This window comes from Neodiprion pinetum, chromosome 1 (assembly GCF_021155775.2).
Source record: "Neodiprion pinetum isolate iyNeoPine1 chromosome 1, iyNeoPine1.2, whole genome shotgun sequence".
NCBI lineage: Eukaryota > Metazoa > Arthropoda > Insecta > Hymenoptera > Diprionidae > Neodiprion > Neodiprion pinetum.
In genome coordinates this window covers 39,136,511-39,160,774 of record NC_060232.1, presented here as the reverse complement: position 1 = coordinate 39,160,774, position 24,264 = coordinate 39,136,511, and the positions used below count along the sequence as shown (strand labels likewise).

Sequence of the window (24,264 nt, the reverse complement as noted above, 5' to 3'; positions counted from 1 at the left end):
GCTGGGCCTGAACGCATACCTGCACATAAATTCAGCCGCAATGTCCCGACGCAGTTCCAACTGACCGTTGAAATGTCAACGAGTCTCGCCAGCTAGTCTCGCACTCGAGCAGCACCGATCATCCTTTGTTATTATGAGTTGTATTACAATTCATTGGTCGTTACCGACACGTGTTACCAAAGTTACCGACTACCAACTTGAAGTTGGCCAATGATCGTTCAGCCGAGAAACACAATTACCACGAGCCGATCTTGGGTTGCAGCGTGAAACTTATACGACCACGATGTCTACATCTTTATTATTAAATAGCGCCATTTTGTAAGCTGATCGGTAGCGACACCTTTGGGGATGCTGAGAAATCACGTGAAATCGCTGCAACTTTGATGTGAAGACAGCTCCTCCCAAAATGGCGTAGCCCAATGTTGACAGCGAGGTGAGGTTGTAGATACTTAACAAGTGTAATTATTTTTACGTATTTTATCGTTAAGAAAAAAATGTCAAACCGCGATCCGGATAATTTGATGAGTATGAGCGACGAGCGGTTCGATTACCTCTTCAAGATCGTTTTGATCGGTGATTGTGGTACTGGTAAAACCTGCGTCGTCCAGAGGTTTAGATCTGGGACTTTCATTGAGAGACACGGAAGCACGATCGGTGTCGATTTCTCAATGAAGACTGTCATCGTCGACGGGAAGAAAGTCAAGGTAGGCGATCTTCTTTTCGGTTGGTGTTCTCACCAACAGGGCTGAGACGACGCAATTATCCCTCGCCTAACCTCACATTCTCCCCTTTGACAGTTGCAGATTTGGGACACTGCTGGGCAAGAAAGATTTCGCACAATCACTCAGAGCTACTATAGATCAGCGAATGGTGTTGTCGTAGGTAATGCATAGTTACCAAAAATAACCAATCCTAGAAAATATCTGTCACAATTTCAGCGCCTAACTTTGTTTCCCTTCTCTCTCTCTCCATAGTTTATGACATAACAAAGCGATCCACGTTTCTTAGCCTGCAGCGATGGGTTGAAGAGGTCCGTAAATACACATCGTCTCATGTCATGTTGATTTTAGTCGGTGAGCATGTCAATTTTTTCATGTATTAATACTCCATGATAAGACATAGCTAATATTTATAAAGTTTGATCATTTTTTATATAATATTGTAATAATATTTCTAGCTGCAGTGCTGGGAATGTTGTAAGAACTTTGATAACTCGCTTTAGGTACATTGGAATGTGTGCATTCTTGCCATCTTGTTTGTATTTTCTTCAGGGTTTAATTCCATGTGAAAATTATTAGGTAACAAATGTGACCTGGAAAGTCTGAGAGAGGTTGAGAAAGGTGAAGCTGAAGCAGTTTCCGAGTATCTGCCAGAAGTTTTACATGTTATTGAAACTTCTGCAAAAGAAAACACCAACATCGATGCGATGTTCTCATACCTGGCCTCTGAATTAAAGGTATGTATTCCAGTGTCCCATTCCTATTTCAGTAAAATGAGGAGAAAAATATTGAGTGTGATATGCTCGACACAAGAGTTCCCATAGCTCAATCAATTTTGTTATTTTTCCATAGCGACGACACGAGAATCGTCAGTTTGAGGAAATGGCAGAGGAAACAGTGAAATTGGGAGCTGGTCGTGAGTTGTCTTCCTGTTCGAGCTGTCCATACAAAATTTTCTGATCAGAAGAAACCTGTCGGCGGTGTTTAGTCGGCTCACTAAACAGTACTGTAATATTAAAATTATTTTTCAAACAGCTTTAAACGAGTTTTGAACAAAAACTCCAAGCCACAAAAAATACTATTCAATAACGGCAATATACACATATATATTAGATATATATAACTAATATCGGACATGTAGAGCATATGTTTTAAAGAAAAATTTAACTAAAGAGGTACAAACAAAGAATGAGAGAGGTGGAGTTTCATAAAAGCTACGTATTTATTTTGAGGCATATTTTTCCTCTTCTTGTTCAACTCTATCTCTATTCGACGATATCTCTCTTATTCTAAGTATACTCTACATTATCTCAGTGACCTGAACAAGCTCGTAAGCCAAGTGCCTTTGACTTCCAAGGAATTGAAATGATAAGAATAATGAATAGGAATTTTTATAACAATTACTGATATATATTACCAACATCCCGATCAAACGGCAAATGTAAGTTAATGTCTTTTGTCCGACCCCCCCCTAGAGATAACGCCTATTCGCGCATGCGAAGCGGACGTGAAATTGCCGTTTTCATACGCCCGCTTCACATGCACGAAAGGCGATTTTTCAAAAGGGCTCGGACAGAAATAATCGTGTGCATGACGAGAAGAAGACGATTTCCTTCGTTTGATCACCACCCTCGCTTTGCTCAGGCAGCAAACATCACACTCGTCATCGCCTTCTTTCCGCCCTTGATACACAATGTACTATTAAAGCGTTGAAAGTACCTTATTTTTTTATCAGTAGGGACAACGTTTTTTACATCATACTGAGAATATTATTAATTTCCATACTGTAGATCTGGAAGAACCAAACAGATATTTTCAATCTGGATATTTTTCATTCTCATTCTCGTTTTTCCATATGCTTGACAATGTTTTTATTTTTATTACATCATAGATACCAAATTGAGTTTACACATTCATACAATTTTTTGTTATGGTCTTATTTTTTTTATATACCTATGAAGTAACCTGATATTAGGCAGATCCGGATTCTGGTACTATTGTATTAGAACCCGAGTGTTATGTTAACACGTTTTACCTAGACGTAAAACATTAATTTTCATACTAATTTTAATAAGAAATCTATAGTTGTATGTCGTAGGATTACCCTAATCTTATATTGATAGGCTCACATCATATGTATACTATACTTATGCAAAAAGCAATCTGACAACGAATCCCAACAAGATCTAGCCAAAGTATTTAAATACGAAGTGTATTTTTTTATATGTATTTGATTTTACAGTTCTTACCTATTATTATTAATCTTATTATCATTATTGTTAATAATAGGCATCCGCGGCGCTCTAGAAATATAATATGATTTACAATTAATTAATTCTTGTGCAGAGTAACCCGAAAGCTGAATGACAAGTGCTTTCCATATTATATTATACCAGTTCAAATAAGTCGGCAGGTGAGAGGAGGATCAGTCTTAGTTTTTAATCATTTGACAACTTGAATTTTACTGAAAATCTCACGCCACTGTCTTTCATCAAATGAACGCACAAGAAGGTTGTTGTTGTTATTCTTGTTGTTGTTGTTATTAATGTACAGTGCAGTATAAATACCGGTAAACAGTGGTACTTCACAATTTTTTAATATGAATACTCATTCTGCACATATCTATAATACATATGTCTATATATATATATATATATGTATATAAATGTATACATACTTATAACTAACTTGTAACAATTAAAAGTTTTTCTAATATTTAATTTAATATTACCTATTATTGAAATAATTTACCATCCAGTGTGAGAATACGAAAGAAAGCAAAATAAAAAAATACATATTTACCTTCGAAAATTTTGTCGACAGGAACGATATAATAATAACAGTAAATAAGTATGAAAATATTAATCGTATCAATTTGTTTCGATGTATTAGCGTGAAAACGCCGGTACGTTCATGCGTATGATTAATGATTATCCCGGTTAATTTATTTCACTGACAGAAAATAAGAAAAGAAAAAATAAAAATAAAAATTGTAATTACGTTCACATTGACGATAAGGGAAATGTTCCGATGAATCATCAATACTTTTGACGCATAGTATTTTTCTGAATTTTGACGTACTCGTACTTAATTTGTTTCTATTTACGGGTTACTTATATTATGCATAGGTGTGGATTGTATTTGTAGTGGGAAATGTCACAAAGGCAGAATGAATATTAAACTTGTATTTATTATTATCATAAATTAATGAATTATCAATGTTGTTGTTGTTGTTGTTGTTGTTGTTATTATTAATGTTATTATTTTTTATTATTTTTATTATATTATTATCATAATTAACTAATTTGATAATCATTAATGAAATTGACAGATACAGTCTTCATACAACGCTTGCTCCCTTGCAGCTTTGCAAATATATATTCAAATAAAATACGGAATCAGTCGTCCTATCATTAGGGTACTATATAATGTATTATACGTATAACTTGTAATATACAATCCTATACGCCACATTATCTTTCGATTTCTCCTCAATTTCGTTATACTCTATACATGCGTTTTTGTTATTTAAAAATTTTTCTTCCAAATTGAATTAACAACTTATATATCGTACGCGCGCAGTATAGCCGCGGTGTGTTAAATCATTTCACTTACTCAGGCATACATATACCTATATGCGTGTGCATGTATGCATGTATGTACGTACGGTGTATATATGTATAATATTCCCTAGCTTTAATAAATTATTAACTTAAGCTGTATATTATACGGTTCTTCCTCACCGCGTATCTAGCTATCTATGTACACTAATAACGGTCATTCAATATTGAGATGTAATACCCTATACTATAACGAATTGTAGTATACATACCGAGTGTTCCGTTAGTTAATCAATCCACCTACAATATAAATGAAAAACAAGAAGAACACGTGATTCTATGTATTTGTAAGTTGGATGAAGAGATGATTTTAAAATTTCCAAGACACCTTCGTTTTTAGAAAATTCACTAGCGCGAAATTTCCGCGACGGTGACGAAAATTTCAACAGAAACGCAACAAAACTCAATTCATCAGCTTTGCATCGAACGAAATTGTACACCTTTTACGGGAGTTAAATTTTTCGTATGTTTACTATTATAATTGTACACACATTGTAATGTAGGCCAGGGACGAACAACTGTAAATAAAGTATTGAACTTTGTAATCGGTGGCAGTGGTTGCTCAAAAATATTCATCTCAACGCTGTCGCCTTGCAGTTAATATATTTGTCGAAGCGTTATTATCCAAGAGATTGTTGAGGTTGTTCGGTAAATTTCTGGGCGGAGGTTCGGGTCACCAAGCCTCTGTGTATCGAACATCGAATTCCTGAAGAGCCGGCAATCGCTTCTTCAACGATTCGAAGGTTTGGGCCGACAGTTTGGTGCTGTTCAAGTTCAACTTCCTCAGACTCGTTAGCGCTGGAAGGTGAAATTGACGGAGCATTATAACCACGTAATGACGGTTTAACATCGACGCGTTATCCGGCCGTTTTAAGCAGCCTTGAAACTTACAGGCAAGGGTGGAAATTCCCTTGTCGGAAACCGGCGTCTCGCACAAGTTCAACACCTGCAGCTTCTGGAGGTGTTCGCTGATCATTTGTAGGCCGGCATCGCCGAACTGCGTTGCCCACAAGTTGAGATATCTCAAGGCCGGTAGCTTTATCAACTGTTCGGCACAGGCCGAAGTCACAGACGTGAAAGCCAGGCTCAAACACTCCAGATTTCCTAGAGCACCTCCGCCCAGAAGAAGAGCGACGTCGGCGTCAGTCGCTCGAACAGGCAGCGTCAGCTTCTTGGGTCCCCCTTTTTGTTGCTACCATTTCGGGATAAACATTTGATGAGGTGAGAACGTAGAATCACATAAGTTTGATAATGTGAAAACGCGGAAGGAACGAGGGAGAAAGTTGAGATGATTAATACGAGGAGAGGCTCACCAACTCCTGCAGGTTTCTCTGCCGCTGACAAAGTGCGGCGTACTTTGTTCTTCCCGAAGCTGTAGATTGCAGGGCGGAAACTACTTGCAGTCTGGCTTCCTCGTTCGGGAGCAACCTCCACTCCAACATCAGACACAATGCCTCTTGAGCCGCGTCGCATCCTCTGACTCCTAGGAGGATACAAGCGCCTCCAGCCTGTTTCATGAGTGATCCAACAAATTTCTTCCTCCGACAGCAACACTCGAACAGCGTTGTTAGCTGCATTTTGCAAAAATTGGAAAAGAGGTCGAAAGTTATAACGTGATAAATTTCTATCCCTTCAAGAATGAAGTGTGAAATTTTTATCGGTCACTGTATAGAAACTTCTAACTGTACTAAGAACAAGCAGGTAAACCGTCGACGTTACTAATTCAGCTGTAAATTTTATAAAATAAATAATAAATAATAAATTTTAGTAGCCAATGGTCAAGAATCCTCGTAAGTTACCTTACCATTCAAGTTTACCGTCAATATACGATTCTCACTTTTCGTCAAGGTACCACATATTTCCTTTATAGGTAATAATATTTGCTTCACGTTTTTTTTTATTTTGTTTTGTTTTGTTTTTTTTTTTTATTTTTTCTGTATGGAATTTCAGAATTTTTCTCCAGGTACCCAGCTGTATCGTATAAAAAAAAAAGCATACCGTTTATATGCGTATCATATCATTTAACGACGTCATAACACAAGGCCAGAATATTCGATTGAATAACGGATTTTACCGCGGGCGGAAGCACATGGATGAAAAGAACCTGCGGTTTAGTCATCCGCGTCACTCAGGCGTTACAAAGAGACTTTTACTACGCTGTCCAATTTTTTTCCTCACCGTTTAAACGTACGTCGTATGATAAATCGTCTCGGTTGGTATTAAGTACGCGTTGCAATATGTCTGCAGCCTGCTGCAGTCGGCGGTCTTATCAATGATTGAGGATTGATTAACGAGCCATTATCATCATCAGTTCCCGTTGTTATTATTATTGCCCCGTTATCACTACCGCATATTACACACGTGTGTACACACCTATAACGCTTTCGATGCTTAATATGCGCGCCATACTTTATCCCTTATCTCGAAACAACGAATTATATCCAAGTATCGGTTAGTCTCGCGTATCGATCAGACAACGAACCGAACCGGGATAGGCAAACGCCGGATCTTATCTCCGTTTACAAAAAAACGACTAAATGATGTTAACTATCACAAACGATGCAAAATCCCTACTCCGATAAAGTCGTAAAAATCGTTCGTTGTATACCATTTCTCCAAAAAGCTGCCCTTGATCCGGACAGGCGGGGCTCGCTGGAGCCGCGATGTGGATCCATCCGGGTCTCGGTTCTCGTACCGGAAGTAAGCATCGGTGAACTGAACACCTCGGGTCCTTGGCCAGGCGTCCGGCGACGCCGACCAGCAATGACAATTGGACAGCTTTGTCGGCCAGAGCTTCTTCGGGGAACGGAACCGGCTGCAAAAGGCCGCCGAGTCCAGGCCGCCAATCAGCGTACTCCGATCTGCGAAGGATTTCCGATTAATGAGACGGTTTTTACTCCCGGATTATAATCGAGATCCTGCGATCGAAAATCTGGTTGTACGCTCCGCTTCCAAAATTGTAATATCATACTCACGCAACGTTCAAGAGGAGAAGATAACACTGGAGAGGAGGCAATGACGAGGCTGGCTGTTCATCTGCAGACGAAGAATGACGCGCGACCTCGAATCTGTAACACACATGCCCCCCAACACGCGTCAGTTTATTTTAAACATTTTTGTCCGACTAGACTCTGTACCGATTCTTGATAAATCAACCGACTGAGACCGAAGCACGATGATCCTGTTATACAGGGTAAACAACGTTTTTTTTTTTTCAATTATACATACGCATATACCTATACCGGATGTTTGCGCAGTATATCACCTGTATTTCTATGTACGACTAGGTATATATAACATTGACCACATGAGGTATGCTTTGAATGTATGTATATTTGATAAGGTTTTTAGGAAGAACCGCTGTAAATGGAAAGATAGCTCTGAAAACATACGTAGATCATTGAAGCACACAATTGCTCGCGGAGAAAAATATTTACCCTCAGCTTCGCAGAATCTTGATAAGTTTTTTATTTTTTCATCCATAGACAAATCTAACTCTTCGCTATACATACCTATATGTATGTGTATGTAATTATAGGAAAAGATTTCACAAAACATCGTATTGATATAACGAACGTTGTATTGTACATTTACTATAACACAAACTAGTTGGAGTTGATTTTCGATGAGAGCTAAAAACAATATGGCAGCCAAGTCGGGTTAAAGAAATATTCAGAGGACCCTTCCATGAAAATTCGACCATTCCCATTAGACAAGGATTCTTTCTTAAAATAAAAACAAAAAAACAAAGATGGCTCGAAATATGACAGGTTTTAAGTTGAACGAAGTCAAACCGATGGACCAAGTTCGATGAAAATCGGTTGAACGGTTATTGAGAAGCTATAGGACAAAAAATTTTACATCTTTGGATTATACCAACAGCTTATTGTTAGCAACACTTGACCCGATTGAGCTCAAAATCAAATCAAGTTCTGAGTCACGCAATTGACTGCCTCGGTTGAAAATAGAGTAATAAGAATCCTTCGATTCGTTGGCGACATATCGTTAGAAGAGAGAGAGAGAGAGAGAGAGAAAAAAAGAACAAATTCATCGCACACCTAAACATCCATGTGGAAATGGCCGGAGGGTGATTCTCGAGACCTCAAAACGTCGAGATCAAGTAAAAATACTGAATTTTTCATTTCCGCAGTGATTATAGCAACTTCTACTCTCTGCTCATACGCTCTGCAATTCCGGACTCTACGTGAGGAGAACAAGCGGCTTCCAGACTGGCCATTTGCCAGCCCTCGAACGTCCCGTTCTCACACTGCAGGTTCCAAGTTTATAGAGAGAAAAAAAAAAGGAACAATATCCAATTCGAATTTTGAACTACAAATTCAGATTTGTGATTAACGCTTTTAAAGCCCTCGGAAAAAACCTCCACTTAGCAATCTCTACCAAGGTCGGTATATTTTTAGACTTTTTTTTTACCATATTGGATCGCCATTTTCTATCTTACAATCTGGATTGAGATTCGTATTTTTAGTTGTTTTTTTTTTCAGATTATTGAATACGCCACATTTAAATTTTGCAAATCTGACCTCAGACTCGTGATAAACGACCCAAAAAAAATCCATTCGTCCACTCTCAAGATATCATCATTTTAATTGATTTTTTTGTAATTCTGTTATTTAAGTAATTAAAAAATTACCGAACCGATCAAAGCAAAAATCTACTCAGTTCTGAGTTTGGAAAAGCCGCGCCAATTGAGACCAAAATCATTGAAATCCGGTAACTCGTTTTCGACATTTCGTCGGATAAAAAAATTGATCACATACATACATGCGTCCATACATAGATACACACACACAGACTCAGACATCCGTTCGAAAATGGTTTGGGTGGCAATTCTCGAGACCATGAAACGTCGAGATCCATTAAAAAATTCAACTCTCAATTTTCCAGTTGATTAGAACAACATCCCTTTTTCGTCTGAAAACAGAGAAACGGGAATTTGGAAAAGGACACCAGCTCACCTGTGAAATATGGCAGCGACACAAATCGACACTAAGTTCGGAAGTACCCTTGGATGAGGACAGTCGCTTCCGGGTCCGTGAACGGAGGCAATGTAGTCCCTGATCGCCTGTTCGCCGTCGTTGTTTTCGTAGAGAGCGGCGACGAAGACTTGAAGGAGCTTCCGCATGTCGGGCGACTTGCCGAAGTCGACGGTGTGCTTGAGGCACCTTGTTATGGCCGGGGCGAGAGCCGCGACGAGAGGGGACCTCGGGTGGAGTTGGGCCAGCCTTGCCAAAGCTCTTGCAAGCGTCGGTGGCGGCGCGACTTTTTCCAAAAGCGGTGCCGCCACGGCCAGAACAGCCTCGGCCCAATTTCTCCCACCCCTGCCGTCGCAGCGGGCCGCGCCGCCCTTTCCGCTCTTCGAATCGGCCGCTTCCGGTTCCTCCAGGAGTCTGGCTACCGCCTCGAGCGGCGCCCCGGCGACCCTTTCGTCCTGCAGGGGAGTCCACAGGGCGAAATCTACCATCGCTTTGAGCTCTCGAAGCACGACCTCCTCCCTGGTGCTCACCGAGACCAAGTGTTGGTACTTGAAGATGCTCTTCTGCAATAGAACAGGGTTAAAAATTTCGGGTGCTTTTCGTTAATTAGGCGAAATTGAAATGGAGGGCCAATGAAAATTACACGTCAACTTTTCTTCATTCAGGAAATATACGTTTTTAATAGTTTAGCTGGTGGTATGAAGCAAAATACACGAAGATATCGAATAAATTTAATTATTTAAATATTATAGGGTAAATCTAGGGTGAGGAGGTCCAAATTTAAGAAAAAAACACCTCGCGTAATTAATGGACACCCCCTTAGCTCACACGTGCTTTTGGTGTAAGATTTTTCTTCTGCAGTGTCATTCTTATTTACTTGTATGTACGAAAATTCATCGAAGTGCCGATGAACCGTGATCTAGCTGCCATGCTTTTGTACCAATCATCGTTACTTCGCAAACCATCGGCTGGTGGTTTGCGAAATTTCGGTTGAAAAGCACGCGTGCCGAGTATAATGTGTTACATAGACCAAAGGATGGATGGATGGTCTGTTTCACGAGTCTGCAAACATGTTTACAGCCACGTACGAATGTGCGAAGAATTGTACATCGTGTTGATGGGATTTATGATAAATAGAAAGACGGATATTTTTTTCCGGATAACTGATACGTGCTTCCTGATCATTCGCATTGCGATTACCCGTTTCTGAACCTTTTAATGGCGCCGGATCCGCGTCAATTTTTACGCTAATCGTAAGTCAGAATTAATACTTGTTATTGGTTTGTATATATGATATAAATTTACAGTGCAGATATATGCATGACACACTATTCAAGAACGTGTAAATGACGAAAAATATATCATCGAATTATGTGACTCCAGGAGTCGAATGTTCGACACGTGGACTACTGCCTGTAACTTCATCTTTAAAGTATCTGTGTAAATACCTAAAATATTTGCATCATTCACCTGCGAAGTCCATCGCACCGTATTAATACTCGTTAAACATTTCTGTATACCTATAATTTATTATAGGCACGTATGGGCTCAAACATTTGTCCCTAATTCATTGTCAGGTGTAGTGCGAGTGTATATGCCTTGTACCTTGTACCTTGTACCTAGACAATACAAACGAATTTTTACATCCAATGAGAAATTTTTCGCCCAAACATTTTATCCGACAATATTTCGCGCTCTTCCCAATCGTTATTCCAATCCAGACCATAAACTGAAGCAGATTCGCCGATAACGAAATTACCTTCCAGATAAATTATAGTGCAATTCCCATAACGCAAACGTATTAAGCGTCGGAATGACGGGCGTAAATTTTTAACGGTCTAACAATACGGCTCATCCATGCTGCAGTTTATTCTTAGGCTATGGAAAAAAGTGCACCGGAGATACTTTTGGTATCGATGTTTGCTTTATTGCTTATCTATAATTACAATAAAATGTACGAATTTAGAGATAATCGAGGCAGAGTTACAAGAAGTCTGATAGAAGAAGGACTGATAATAATACTAGACTGTTGCATTGAAAAAATAAGTTGCAGTATTTTCAAATCGTTATATTGAATCTTGCAACGGACTCGAATAACTAAAACTAGTGCATTTGTAGAAAAATTATTGCCATTTAATTCGATACGCGTTATTATTACGAATATTAACTTTTCATACATTTCTTGATTTCAGAATTATTTTTACAAAACTTATCATTTATTCCCAAAACATTACATATCTCACCCAAGTCGATCAGACGTGAAGTTACACGTAGGTAGGTACTGACGTAGATACGCGGTTAAATTAACTGAATTTTCAATATATTCCATAGATTTTGTCGGTGGACGAAAAGAAAAAACCAGCTACAATGTCACCGTGCATTTAAGATCTCAGGGAGTATAATTGTTGAGGGTGCGAAATTTTAACCCTCGTACCGACAACGAAAGTGGAACGTGACGAGACGATCGGGTTTTGCGCAGTTTAAAAATCTGCGGTACCAGCGATAATGGACATGAAATATATCGCATACGCACCTTCCATAGTATGGAATGGTACCACTGATCCCTCGTGTAAGCGTTACCAGCCTGCAAGAGAAGCGATCCGTCCGGTAAGACGATACGGAGGCAGTACTTGTAGGTCGGATCCCATCTCGCGACAGCGTAAACCTCAGACATGCTGCTGTATGGTACCGGATGTTGAAGAAATCCCGTGAGCTGGAACAGAGAGGTAAAAAAATATTACATAAAAAAAAAAACGACGAAACGAGACCGCTGTTTGCGTACAATAGCCAATGCTCGGGGTTCACCTGTCAACTATAACTTTAAGACGTGAGAGACGTTGAAAAGAAATTTTTTCCTGTGAAATTCTTCTCCAAGACTTGTATTGTTATTACACCCACAACGTAAGTATGCGCAGATAACTATTTTTGCATTATAACCCGATGAACCTACGCATATTCACATGTTCGCTGAATTGAGACGAAAGTGTAACAGCTCGAGATGCGTGAAATGGAATCCTGGAAGCGAATTGAAATACAGACTGTTTGTTATTTACCAATTTCTATACATCCTCCCCCACCCCCGACGCCAATCGACCTAAACATTGTGGAGGGACTAAAACTATCGAACGAAAATCGATAACCAATGTTACCAGTTCAATGGGTAAAACGATTCTATAACGTTTCGACGAGATTGCTTTATTGTTTCTTCCACACAGCGTTCGTCGTTATTAGTTTATTGTTATTGTTGTTGTTGTTATATTATTTGAAAGGGATTACTTGGAGAGAGAAATATTTCATCGAATTATTGTATATATATATATATGTATATATATACAGAATCTTGTTTCGATTGTATATTTACGCAAGTTATTTGCCGAGGTAAAGATTAACATAAATTAACAACATGTTTCGTCGTACTGAGCATAATTTTCCGAGTAATATATCAACGTTTTTAAAGTATAATAATATCGACCTGATTTTCATCTCGATCACTGCATTTAATCACCCCGCCGGGGTGAACGAAAGTTGTAATTTTATCGTTGGTCAAACAGAATTCGCGATGAGGAAGTAACCAGGTGTTAATTTCCTGGAATGAAATGACGTCTGTTGAACGATGAGAAAATACCTTACCCGATGTGAGACTCCGCATCATTCCTTGAAACCTGTTTACTTTATCTGGAATTGGTAATTTTACTCGTTTGTAAATTAAGAGATATGAAAGCAAACAAAATAATACAGCAAGCAACGATCACTAATTCCTTTCTCCGCAATACGCGGCTCAACGGAATGTTTAGAATTTCAATACGTTTAACCGATGCATTTTCCTCGTTTTAGGTGTAACCTAGATGTTCTCATTTTTCAGTCTATTCGGTCATCTGAAACAATTTCAAATCGTCGGTAAATTGAACAGCAGTTGTATCCTTTTTTTTTTTTCTATTTTCGCCGATAGATTACCGAATTAAAAGACGCAGAAAATGTGGCCGTGACTCGTTGCAGCCCTGTCATTTGATTGTCCCAGTATAATCCATACGAGGGCGACTAATGTCAGTCTATTCTGAACCGTGGAACATGAACCTTGGACCATTGACCAGTCGGCGAATGATAAAAAATTTCAAACAACAATTACAAATTAATATTGATTACGCGATCGCTTATCAAATATATAAGTATAATACACGCATAAAGAAAAAATTGAGATAAATGATGAAAACATGACATGGTATAAACGATAATTGTGCGCGTTCTCAGATTTCCAAAAATTTACTGACGCAGACAAACGGCTAGTATCATCTACATTCCACCTATTCCCGCAATTCTGGGAAATGTTTCTAAATATTAGGGACTTGTTGAGCTTCACATTTTTTACAGTGAATTTATGTTCGGCGAAATACGTGTAGGTCAATACAGGCGAACGTTCACGTTATCGATATCTTTTATTCAAACTGGTGTCAATTGTCGACGTGTTGACCTCAATAGAAAATCCTGAAATTCATTGTCGGGCTAAAATTCTGTTGTTCGCATGCGTTTCACAATGCAAAGAATAAAAACGAAATTTCGCGTAAGAAAATCGACAGCAAAAAAACACCTTGACCTCTCAGCGAACACTAAAGACCATAATTTCTTTGATACGGTACACTGAGAGAAATTTTTATTTCCGGTTACCGCTCAGTTCTTAAATATTTTCATTTTTTACAACAATCGACAAAATATAGTTCCAGGTAGAAAATGAAAATTAGTTTTCTAGCCGTTACTGTTCTTTCTCATCACGATCACTGTTGCTATATTTTCTTGCAACTGTTGCGAAAATTTAATGCTTGTGCAACGATAAATTGACGTTAAAGCCTTATTTAAGTAAAAAAGTAGAGTAAACCGAAAAAACTGATTTTGCGTTGCAATTACCAAAAATTATGGATCGACAATAGCGCAAAATGGTAACTTGTGCCTCGTTTTTCGTAATTCCAACAATATTCAAACAATTTTTTTAACGATACCTGTTTAACTGAATTTTTCTAGTTACTGTAACAAATGAAATTTTTCCCAGTGTATAATATAATATATAAAGGCAACAACGTGCGGTTGCAAACACGGTTAGAATCTCGTTTTCATTGCTCTTCTTCAAAACTGAACTACACATCTAGGCCTTCGTAAAAATATTCCGTTCCCGCGATAGGTATAATAACGTAGGTAATTTCCCAGAGGTTCGCGTTTACGTTTGCACGGTTAAAAATATACTCACCGTAAGTAAATATCACTGTAATACCTATAACGTACATCTCATCGCTTCGGTGAAACGACCATTGTCCAAGAACGACAATTTCTGATAACCCGAATCACCCGATCCGACCATAACAGCCAACGGTGAGAGTCTACGTCATCGGGCCGAATTTTTTTCTGCGAAAACTCTCGATCAACGTCGGTTCGATATAACTTATTCTTCAAGTTTTCCCCTTCGTGAGCACAATATCCGGCATACACGTTTCTCTTTTCGGCAGACACCGTGTATCTTTTTAATTCCGAGACGCTAATAATTATTAGCATTTACTTATAACGCATTTAATGAGTTTAAATGAAATTCATACAAATTCTGTAAGGTTATTTTTCGGGAATTCAAATCCCTTTCCCTTAATATAAAGCTCTATAAAAATTTTCGAATCCCCGCTACCCGTTCTCAATTTTTAGTTAAAATTTTTTCCTTCAAATTTCGTCACGGAACACACAATACTGTGAACGTCCACCGTATTCGCGGGATGAGTTTAGAATATTATATATTTTTATTTAAACTAAGACAGAAATGTTATGAACCTGATAAAATGTGCACAGATGCTGTATTATCTAAATTCAAACAACTGCAGCGTGACAATGCAACATGTTTTTTGAAAATAAAAATAAAAACTCAAATGTACAAGAAATTTGTGTTCAACACCTCTCCGATTATACGCACAAAAGTCCGTAGATAAGAATTTTTGCAACAAAAAAACCCTTCATACAAGTCGACTTCTCTCTGGAGAGTATCTTCCACAAGTGTTGCAACAAAATAAAAAAAAAACAATCAATTTTTCACGCCACATTTTCAAACAGTCACGTACCGCAGTCACTCATAATTATTGTATCTAATAAAGTTTGTTCGCAGACAGTGCGCAACCTATATGCATAAGAATACGGATACAACGGCTGCGGAATATCGGCGAAGTTCTAATGCAGCAGTCTCACTGCAATCAGAAGTAGGAGCTTTCCCGCTAGACACCTAAGTTTGAGCGATATTGCAGGTGTACAAGGTACGTACCGCAACCTACGTTGGGAAACTTTTGACCGTCATTGTACGTGCCCCTTAGGTATGTTCTAATGCGTGTAAAAACACCCAACACACCGTCTAAGTCAGTGCCGAACTACGTGCAAATCGTGTACATACACGACACGCGGCATCATTGGGTATGCGGTGTACGTGTGTATACCTATCGACGCCCTGCGCCGCATCCACACACACACACACACACAGAGAGAGAGAGAGAGCAGCATGCCTCTGTCGTGCCCACCTACACGTATATAGGTATACATATACGCACTGGCTGGCGAGATAGGAGGGAATGACGTCAGGGACGTATCTAGGCCGAGGGTTGAACGACTGGTCTAGCGGGTCGCGGTGTGCAGGAGGGCCTGCAGGGAGCCGCGTGAGGTCGGAAGAGGAGGTCGAAGGGGACTTAAACCGAGCCGCGTAAAACTGGGACGCTGTCGGGGATTCGGGGGGCGGTGATGGTGACGCGATTTGCTGCCGCTGCTGCTGCTGCAGCTGCTGCATCCCCGGGTGAATGAAAGAGCTCGATGACGTCGGTGTTCGATAAAATCATTTCAACAAAATACCTCGTCGAGTGTAAGCGGGGGTGGTGGAATCTGCATGGCGGTTGCCGGGTCAAATTTTCCCCTACATTTTATTTTCACTCCCCACCCCTGTCCGCGGCAGGTTACTTATAATGCGAATTGGAAACGAGGAGTGGTAACACGATATGACGTTCCATCTGGACTGTGTACTCTCTTCGAATTATATGCACCCACGTACGGAAAAGCTGATTCGTTCCGGGTTGAGATGAGTTATAGAATCGGAGGATGGTTAGGTTCAACAATTGACGCACGTATTTACGCCGTCGATGTATTGCCGTTCGTGATCTCGTAATCGCGACGATCCTATATCTCGTACGAGATTTGCTCATTGATCACCCGCGGACCACGTGAAGATACTTGTTTCATCGGGCCTGGAAGCGTCTTCGTCGATATAACGTCGGTTTTTAATGGTGGAAACACAAGCAGATGACGCGCGGTACCGTTGTACGTAATCAATGATCGTTCGTGAAAGCGTAAAAAGTTTATCGGAAACGTGTAAGAAAATTGATTGCACAATACTGGGTGTCGGTTGAAAACTTTGCCGAGGCAATGTGAACTAGAAAATGTGTAATATTCCTTGTCGGACCCTTATTGTACGTACAGCGCACAACATGGCCGCCGTGCGACGCGCCTGAAATTTTTTTTCGCCCGTAGAAAAATTATCAGAAGTTGCGAGTTCTCGAACGACGCTCAAAGCGAAACAGAAAGATGGCAAGAGTGGCCTAGTCATAGTTTCGCCTTCGTGGAATGCGCCTAAAAACTGAGTACACAAGTTGCGAAATTCGCGCCTCCTAGTCTGCAACGCGCGTAGCAGCCAATGGTTAACTCTTAATTGTCGAGACGGTAATTACGCAGCCTTCGCGGGTACGCTGTTGGAACAAAAGCGAACCGGGGTCAGCACATAATCGGCGTTAAGGAATTGTCGAACAAGGAGCTTCGGGCGTCTAAGTCGCCGCCCAAACACCACCCAGGGCCAGTCGCGAACCAACCGTGGCGAGAACAGCCGACACCAGCAGACGGAACAGCACAAGTCTGAGAAGCATGCTACCAGGGTCAGGCTTGACGTCAGTATTGTCGTCGACGCACGCACAGCAGTATTACCATTTGCCTTTCGTGGGCCTTCCATTGAGCCAACAAGTAGTTATCGGCGGTCTCTAATCGTAAGAGGTAACGATCCGCGGCGCTAGGATGACGCCGCGTCCCTTTTTTCCTGAGATAGCTCGTCTCGCGTTCCTCTTCTCCCGTAAATTGGAAGCCACCTTCGTGCGTACGATATTGCAAACCGGCCTCTCCGACACAAGTACGTGACGCCGTTTCCCGGGAATGCATTTGCAGGACTTTCACAGATAGCGGGTAAAACCGCAGGTATAATCCCCGTTTTACCTGGGCCATCGACGGCCGGCAGAGCGGAAGGGGCTCGAATCTTATCGTCTGGGAATAACGAGAGGAAAACTAATTCCGAATTGCAAAACCACTGACGTCAGGAGGCTGATATTACTGGGTCGTTGCGGTCTAAACTCTACGTGCATAACCTACGACTGACCACCGTACAGATAAAAATGAAGTTGCATTTTTTCTGCCGATATTAAGCTCAAAGTTATTCGACCCAATTCGGAATCTAATCCTGCAGAGCTGGGCTATATTAGGAAAACTACGTACACTCGCGACGGAGAGAGAGAGAGAGAGAAGGGAAAAACAAATTGTGTGGCTATGATTAATGTCGAATGCAGCGGGACTCCGACGAATCCATTAACACGAGCGGACAGCTAATTAGTTTGAATTATTTATATATGAATAGAGCGTATAGGCTCCTGCACGCAATTGCGCTATATTTAAAATCAATTTTTTTTTTCCAAGTGAGAACAATGATTCCGATAAACGGGCGTATCGGTACACTGTAATGCTAGCACATAACTGGAAGCAATGACCGATTAAGCAGACTTCGTAAGTTTAACTTGCAATTTAAGGGAGAAAAAAAAAAATATCAAGCTTTTCATTCGGGTTAGTATTACCTGATATGCCAGTATATTAAACAAGCGGACCGGACTTACGCCTCTTCCGAAATGCAATTGAAGTTTTTTTTCACAAACCGTAAATTATGCATATTCCTGCGCTACGAATGAATCAAAGTTTGCTCTATTTCACGTCTTTCTGGCGCGCAATCACGCCCTGTTTTAAATAATTTACTCAGAAGCTCATATTGCAACCGATATTCTCACATTTTTATTTTTCCTCAACGATACCGCATTTCCTCCGCTACGACGTACAAAGAAGACACCGGGAAATTATTCGCAAACGTAAAATATAAAAATTGCAATGACGCCGATGGATTTCACACTCGTTTACCGACAAACAAACTGACGCGTGAAAAAATCTTTTCCCGAATAATTTCCGGTACTGAAGCAAGAAAATATACTGACCGTTTCAAAGATGACCGATTGACGGTAAAGAAGAAAAAAAAAAATGATATAAAACAAAACGGAAACAATTTGTAAATTACCATTTACGTCGAGAAAAATAATTAGTATTCATTTCAGTATAGTGGTAGGATTCAAGGTAAATCTAGCGATCCGAAAGATAATAACAAGGTTTTCTCTATCAGCTTGTTTGTACGTAGACAGATTTACTGTCAGCGTTTCCTTCACGTTTTGCCTCTGCGATTGTTTCAAGAGATATTTTTTTTTTTCTACTTAACCGCTTTCATTTTTGATCCACGCTTTTTTTCCCTCGCATTTAGCGTTACAATTATTTCTGTATAATTCATTTGAAATTTAGGACCGATGGACACTCAATATAAATCAACTCTCCGGTGCAAGCTGCGGGTTCTCCAATGCACGTAAATGTATTCGCAGTTTCGAAGTGTACCTTTCTTAAATGGCAATTATTTTATACCGCATATTTATGCTGCAGTCGGACTTCCGCGGTGCAGAATTCGTAATTGACTGCCGTTAGTGATCGTATACCATATAAGGAAAAATTGTACGATCGCAGATCTTTAATTGAACGATCCAAGTTGTTGGACGAGTATTGGACTTTTCGAATCAATGCAGATCATCAATAGCCCGAAGGCCTATAATCGACTAAGCTAACGTATCATTGGTAAAAAAAAAATACAATTTTCCATCTTTCAATGTAATTTCACAGGATTCGAAATTAGCGAGACAGCAGTTTTCTGGCAAAATTCCGAATTACATTAACGTCTGAAACTTCAAACTCAATATAATCGTAAAAGATAATTTTTATCGTAATTTACGTTGTTTCGTTCGTTATTTTTTATACGAGTACAAAGTCGACGTTTATTCTTGAGATATTTAAAAAACGGAGAAAGAAAAAAAAATGATTTATGTGAAAACAGGCTGAACATCGTGAATGAAATTACAGCTTCAGCTGCATTGCAAAACATGACTGCGGGAAAGAGTGTATCTCTGATCGGTTTGGATGCAGAAATTTGCAGAAAAAACACCATCAAACTGGGCGAAAGGGGAGGGGGGGTTCCCCGAGCTATAAACAGCACTGCAATCAGTCAAGTGATAAGAGAAATATCCAGAAGACTGACGTAAAAATGTACGGTACAATCCGTGTGTATGTATAATTGTATATGCGTGTATCGCACGTTGGTTAATCAATTTATAACGTACGTTACACACCGCGGCACACCGGTATTAACCATAGAGCAAAAACGTCGCGTCGCAGCTTCTTCGACCGCGTAGTTTTTAAGTATCATTTAAACAAACAGAACATAATTACGATAATTCGCATATTATATCACACTCCAAACTCCAAAGCAGTGCTCGGTACTACGTCAGCGGTACAAGACGCCGCGGGTGTTACATGCATATATAGATATTTGATTGAGAAAGAAGAAGAGGGGAAAAAGTAGAGAGAGAGAAAAAAGAAGACACACGCGGACTGAGATAAAAGCCACGTTTAATCGCCACACTCGCACACGTGTGAAACGCAAAAAATTGACGTACGTACGTGTGTGCGTGACGTATAATGTAGGTAGAAAATCGGCTTACCGTTCTCGACGAGAGGCAGGCATCGTTCAAGTAGAGATGATGGGTCTCCCACCTCCTCAGGAACTTGTTCGACAGTATCTTGCTGACCAGAGTCCTCGTGTGGTTCAAATAGCAGACCTGGATGTCGCCCTCCTCGAGGGGTTTGAAACGGGGCCCAGCCGGCCCGGGGCTCGGACTGGGACTCGAGGGTCCGCTCTGGCGTTCCAGGTTGGGACAGGATCTGGCGGCGGGAAGACAGCTGGCCTCGAGAGTCTGGGGCTCCAGGGTGGCTCCTTGCTGCGGAAGATCCTTGTAGGATATCGGAGAGTCGACACTGGCTCGAGGAGTGCTCGCCGCCGACGAAAGCTGGGGCGAACTGGTGCTCGTTGGTTCCTGACGTATGACGCAGTTTGCGGTGAGGAAAGCGTAGTAGGCCCCGCCCCCGGGGGCCAGTCCGACACCCGGCGCGGGGCTCGAGGGGAGAGATCCTTCCTCGACGCACAGGCTCTTCGCTACACCCCCGGCGGAAGCTTCCTCGAATCCGTTTTCCAACGCTGGTATATCCTGGGCCGAGGAGAAGGAGGACCTCTGCACGTGGTTAGGATTGCCGGGCGACGGAGAGGGGGACGGAGTCGGGGACGGCGACGGAGACGGGGTCGGGGACGGTTCCCCGGTGCTCGATGTCGAGGACTCGGTCGACCTCAGTCTGAGCAAAAATCTCCTACGCCACCTGCCGCCCCCGTTCGACTTCTGGCCGTTGGGCGATAGGTGGACGGGTCGGTTCTCCTTGGGCCCCGTCGACGGGGGGTTGACGGTCAGGAACGACCCGGAACTCGGCCTCTCCGTGCCGAGGTCGGGCTCGGCGAGGTCGCCGTTGCAGGCGACGGGGGTCTCGGGGGACGATAGGGGGTCGACGTCGAGGTAGTCCGCGCGGATACCCGGAAGGGTGTCGGTGCTGCTACTCCCCGACATGCAGGTGGCTTCCTGGTCGATGTACTTTATCGAGGATGAGCCGGAGCCCTCGCTGTTCGTCTCGGAGCCGCGTCGTCTGCTCCCGGTCGACTCGTGATCGGCGGTCGTCGGGGGACGACTGCCGGCCGCCGAGGCGTCTGGGGGGCGCTGCATCGCCGCCGATGGGCTCGCGGTCCTCGACGATTGCGCACTTCCTCGGGAACTTCCCCGAGTGAACGGGCTCTGGAAGCAAAACATTGGCACCCTCCTCTGGTCCTTCATTTGCACCGTTGCACCCTTGCTTATGCCCCGCGCCCCGCCTCCTTGGAGTCTCGAGGTCGTTAACCACCTTCGCGCGACTCACCGACCACCCTCGACTTCACGCCCCAGCCGAGGATACCGCCCCGACTATAATCCGCACCATTACAGGCGACGATGTACTCCGACTACTAGAACACCGAGATCCAAAGACGCACACCCCGGAGTTAAATTTCGGGGTGTATTCTCGACGCGTAGAATTCCGACGATACGGTACGCAGGTGGGGGCGTCAAGAGGGCGTCGCTGCTGCGTCCGTTCGATCGATGCAGGAGAGAGTCACGCCACCACGCGACGCCGATCCGTTTCTCCTATGGTTCGGGGCTTCTACTGTTCCCGATGGAGGAACGCCTCGGGCGATGCTGAAATCCGAGTTTTCGACTCCAGCCGCAGGTTTGCCGCCGACGCAAGAATCCAGGGGAAGAAGGATCGGGCGCTTCCTTCCAGGCGGTCTGCACTGGTTCGCACCAAATGTCATCAGCGTCTCCTTATTACCGTCGAGGTTCAACCCCGCGACAGGCGTCGCTGCCCCGCACAATAATCACCTCCGGAACTGCACACCCGAGTCGTAATAGGATCGGTCAAAAAAGCTCCGCCGTTCGATCGCGTTCGCAAGCACATAAGCGCGCTGCCTCCACCGACGAAGTGTATTATATGGTACAAAGTGCCGTCTGCCTGGGCGTCGCGCGGCTACAACGCGACCATGTATCTAACGGCAAGTAGGCAAGAAGCTCGTTAAAGTAAAGAACGTTTCCCACCAGCGGCACAACATCGTCGTTGTACGCAACAGATACGGTATCTCGTTACAATCCCCGGCACGTTGGAGGTACTCCGCACTTGTCAACGTTTCGACGTACACCCGACGAATTCCGTCATCCACCGCACTATTTTTCTCTTCCACTCTTGACAGATGGATGGACGGACGGATGGACGGACGGATGGACGGATAGATGGATGGATTGATGGATCGATTCTCGGGGCGGAATCCCTGCTCCAGGATTTCAATTACTCCGTCTTCCAGCTCTTCTGCGGCTCGTCCTGCGCTCGCACGCGCATGAGAAACACCTTGTTCGTGGTTTATTCGTTGTGTGGGTGGGTGTAACGGAGGTGCGCGCGTTCGCGTATCTCGAGAATCGAATCACGCGCGTCGACGCCGAGGGGTCGATTACCACCGATGTACAGACTGCTCGAAGAGAATTTTCTCACACGTGCCTGTCACGACGACTGTATTCCGCCTGACGTTGTATATTTATAAACGGTCAGCGGGCGCTGCCGTCGCCGTCGCGATCGGCTAACAATCAGCTCAGCGCTCAGCTAAGCGCGCAATCAGCGACTGGGATTTTGCGGCGTGTTGATTTACGTGGAATTATTCAAATCCGACCGTTGCGTTCTAGGGTTGGAAGGGGTGATTTTTCAGCCTCCGTATCGACGGCTCTGTGTTTACTCCCTCGTGTGTTAAGAAATCCCGTCGAAGTTATCCGACCGCTTCGTTCTCTACGGTGATAAAAACTCTGCGTTAGTCCGAGAAGCGACTGTTGGCTTTAAAAAGCTCACTCACTCCTGATCGATGCCGCTACACTGTTACGCAACCCGCCGATCAAGACAACCCGGTTTAATTAGCTCGGGGTTTTGACCGATCGAGGAAAACGAGCGGCGGATCGGCTCGAATTCGCCTCGCGTAAGCCGACGACCCGAAATCTCTGAAATGCGCTACGCGGAGAGCGAGTTCTGGATCACTTTTACTGGCTCGAATATCGCTGCTCGTCCCTCGCTCTCGGCCGTAATCGAGAACCTCACGTATCGTCAGAAAATTTATAATTAGAAGCGTCGATGTATATCGCTTTTAGTGACGCAGCCGCTGCTGCTGCTGCTGCTGCTGCTGCTGCTGGTGCTGGTTTGATTTACACGAGCTTATCTCAATGTTGCTGCAACAAATATCGCCCAAGTGAAAATCAGCTTGCTCTCATCTTTTGGCTAAACGCGCAGCTGCGAAGTGGGATGATGATCAGGCCGCGCCGACGCCTGAAACCCAACTGCGCAAACCTTCGTAGCGCAACCGATAACGCGCTTATAACGTCACACCGTGCTTATACCCACGTCTGCATGTGTTTACCTCGGTGTGGGTGTGTCGATTCGTCGTAGAGAGACCATTATGCCGTCTGTACACGATGCTTATACAAGGTGTCGCCAGTTTTGAAACACGGGTTCGGTCCCCTCGTCGTGATAACGTTTTCCCTCATACCTACCGTTTACAGGCAGCTTTGAAAACCTGCAAGCCTCAATCTCGATCTGAATTTATTCTTTTCAAATCTCGCTACATTTTTCTTCGGAGAGGCGAATAACATTTATTTCCGTATTACTGCGCGTCATTAATTTATTATAGAATTATCGGTATCTCGTGCGAAACATTCGCAAAATTTGGCCGATTATATCGGGTGAAAAATTTCTTATTCACGGTTATGTAAATAAATGGATATAGAATTTTTTTGTCAGCTAATGTTTGTACAAAATATCGCTAATAAATTCGGATTTCTGAAAGGTAGACTTTTCTTGATTTTCGTATAAATATTTCGACGTTTCGGTATTTTATTTCTCCTCAGAGTTATAATAAATTTCCAGACAAACTTTCATATTAAAAAACTTTTCATTTCCGCCGAATGGAAGAAACAAAAAATAAAACGGTAATGTAAACTGAAAATAGAATATTTTTATCTAGCCTGAAATTCTGACGATGTGATTGAGAAGGCATTGCATGTATGCACGTGTCGAAAAAGCGAGAACATCCGTTCA

General features: G+C 42.3%; 2 protein-coding genes across 3 annotated transcripts; one reads left to right on the top strand and one right to left on the bottom strand.

The window, feature by feature from the left end:
• Positions 1 to 383: 383 nt before the first annotated feature.
• Positions 384 to 3,439, top strand: Rab19 (RAS oncogene family member Rab19). The gene is made up of 5 exons (XM_046636884.2): positions 384 to 704; positions 798 to 882; positions 975 to 1,073; positions 1,299 to 1,456; positions 1,572 to 3,439. Exons 1-5 carry the CDS (start codon positions 495 to 497, stop codon positions 1,677 to 1,679), a joined length of 660 nt encoding a protein of 219 aa, XP_046492840.1. The 5' UTR covers positions 384 to 494; the 3' UTR covers positions 1,680 to 3,439.
• On the bottom strand, positions 2,287 to 23,511 carry LOC124224713 (C-Maf-inducing protein). 2 transcript variants are annotated; one of them, XM_046636877.2, is made up of 9 exons: positions 23,033 to 23,511; positions 20,229 to 22,968; positions 11,867 to 12,046; positions 9,316 to 9,896; positions 7,315 to 7,407; positions 6,948 to 7,200; positions 5,653 to 5,910; positions 5,231 to 5,531; positions 2,287 to 5,137 (listed from the first exon to the last, which is right to left on the bottom strand). In XM_046636877.2, exons 2-9 carry the CDS (start codon positions 21,438 to 21,440, stop codon positions 5,013 to 5,015), a joined length of 3,003 nt encoding a protein of 1,000 aa, XP_046492833.1. In that variant the 5' UTR covers positions 21,441 to 22,968; positions 23,033 to 23,511; the 3' UTR covers positions 2,287 to 5,012. The 2 variants fall into 2 exon arrangements, with proteins under 2 accessions (XP_046492833.1, XP_046492832.1); XM_046636876.2 differs by having other exon boundaries at positions 20,229 to 23,511.
• Between the last annotated feature and the right edge of the window lie 753 nt (positions 23,512 to 24,264).

Bases quoted from the DNA above. Each gene is read 5' to 3' on its own strand.
- Rab19 (XM_046636884.2), top strand. From the start codon at position 495: ATGTCAAACCGCGATCCGGATAATTTGATGAGTATGAGCGACGAGCGG. The intron at 705-797 runs GTAGGCGATCTT...CCCCTTTGACAG, and splicing joins TCGACGGGAAGAAAGTCAAG to TTGCAGATTTGGGACACTGC. The intron at 1,074-1,298 runs GTGAGCATGTCA...GAAAATTATTAG, and splicing joins TGTCATGTTGATTTTAGTCG to GTAACAAATGTGACCTGGAA.
- LOC124224713 (XM_046636876.2), bottom strand. From the start codon at position 21,440: ATGAAGGACCAGAGGAGGGTGCCAATGTTTTGCTTCCAGAGCCCGTTC. The intron at 9,897-11,866 runs GTGCGTATGCGA...GTTCTATTGCAG, and splicing joins ACCATTCCATACTATGGAAG to AAGAGCATCTTCAAGTACCA. The intron at 5,532-5,652 runs GTGAGCCTCTCC...CCGAAATGGTAG, and splicing joins AGAGAAACCTGCAGGAGTTG to CAACAAAAAGGGGGACCCAA.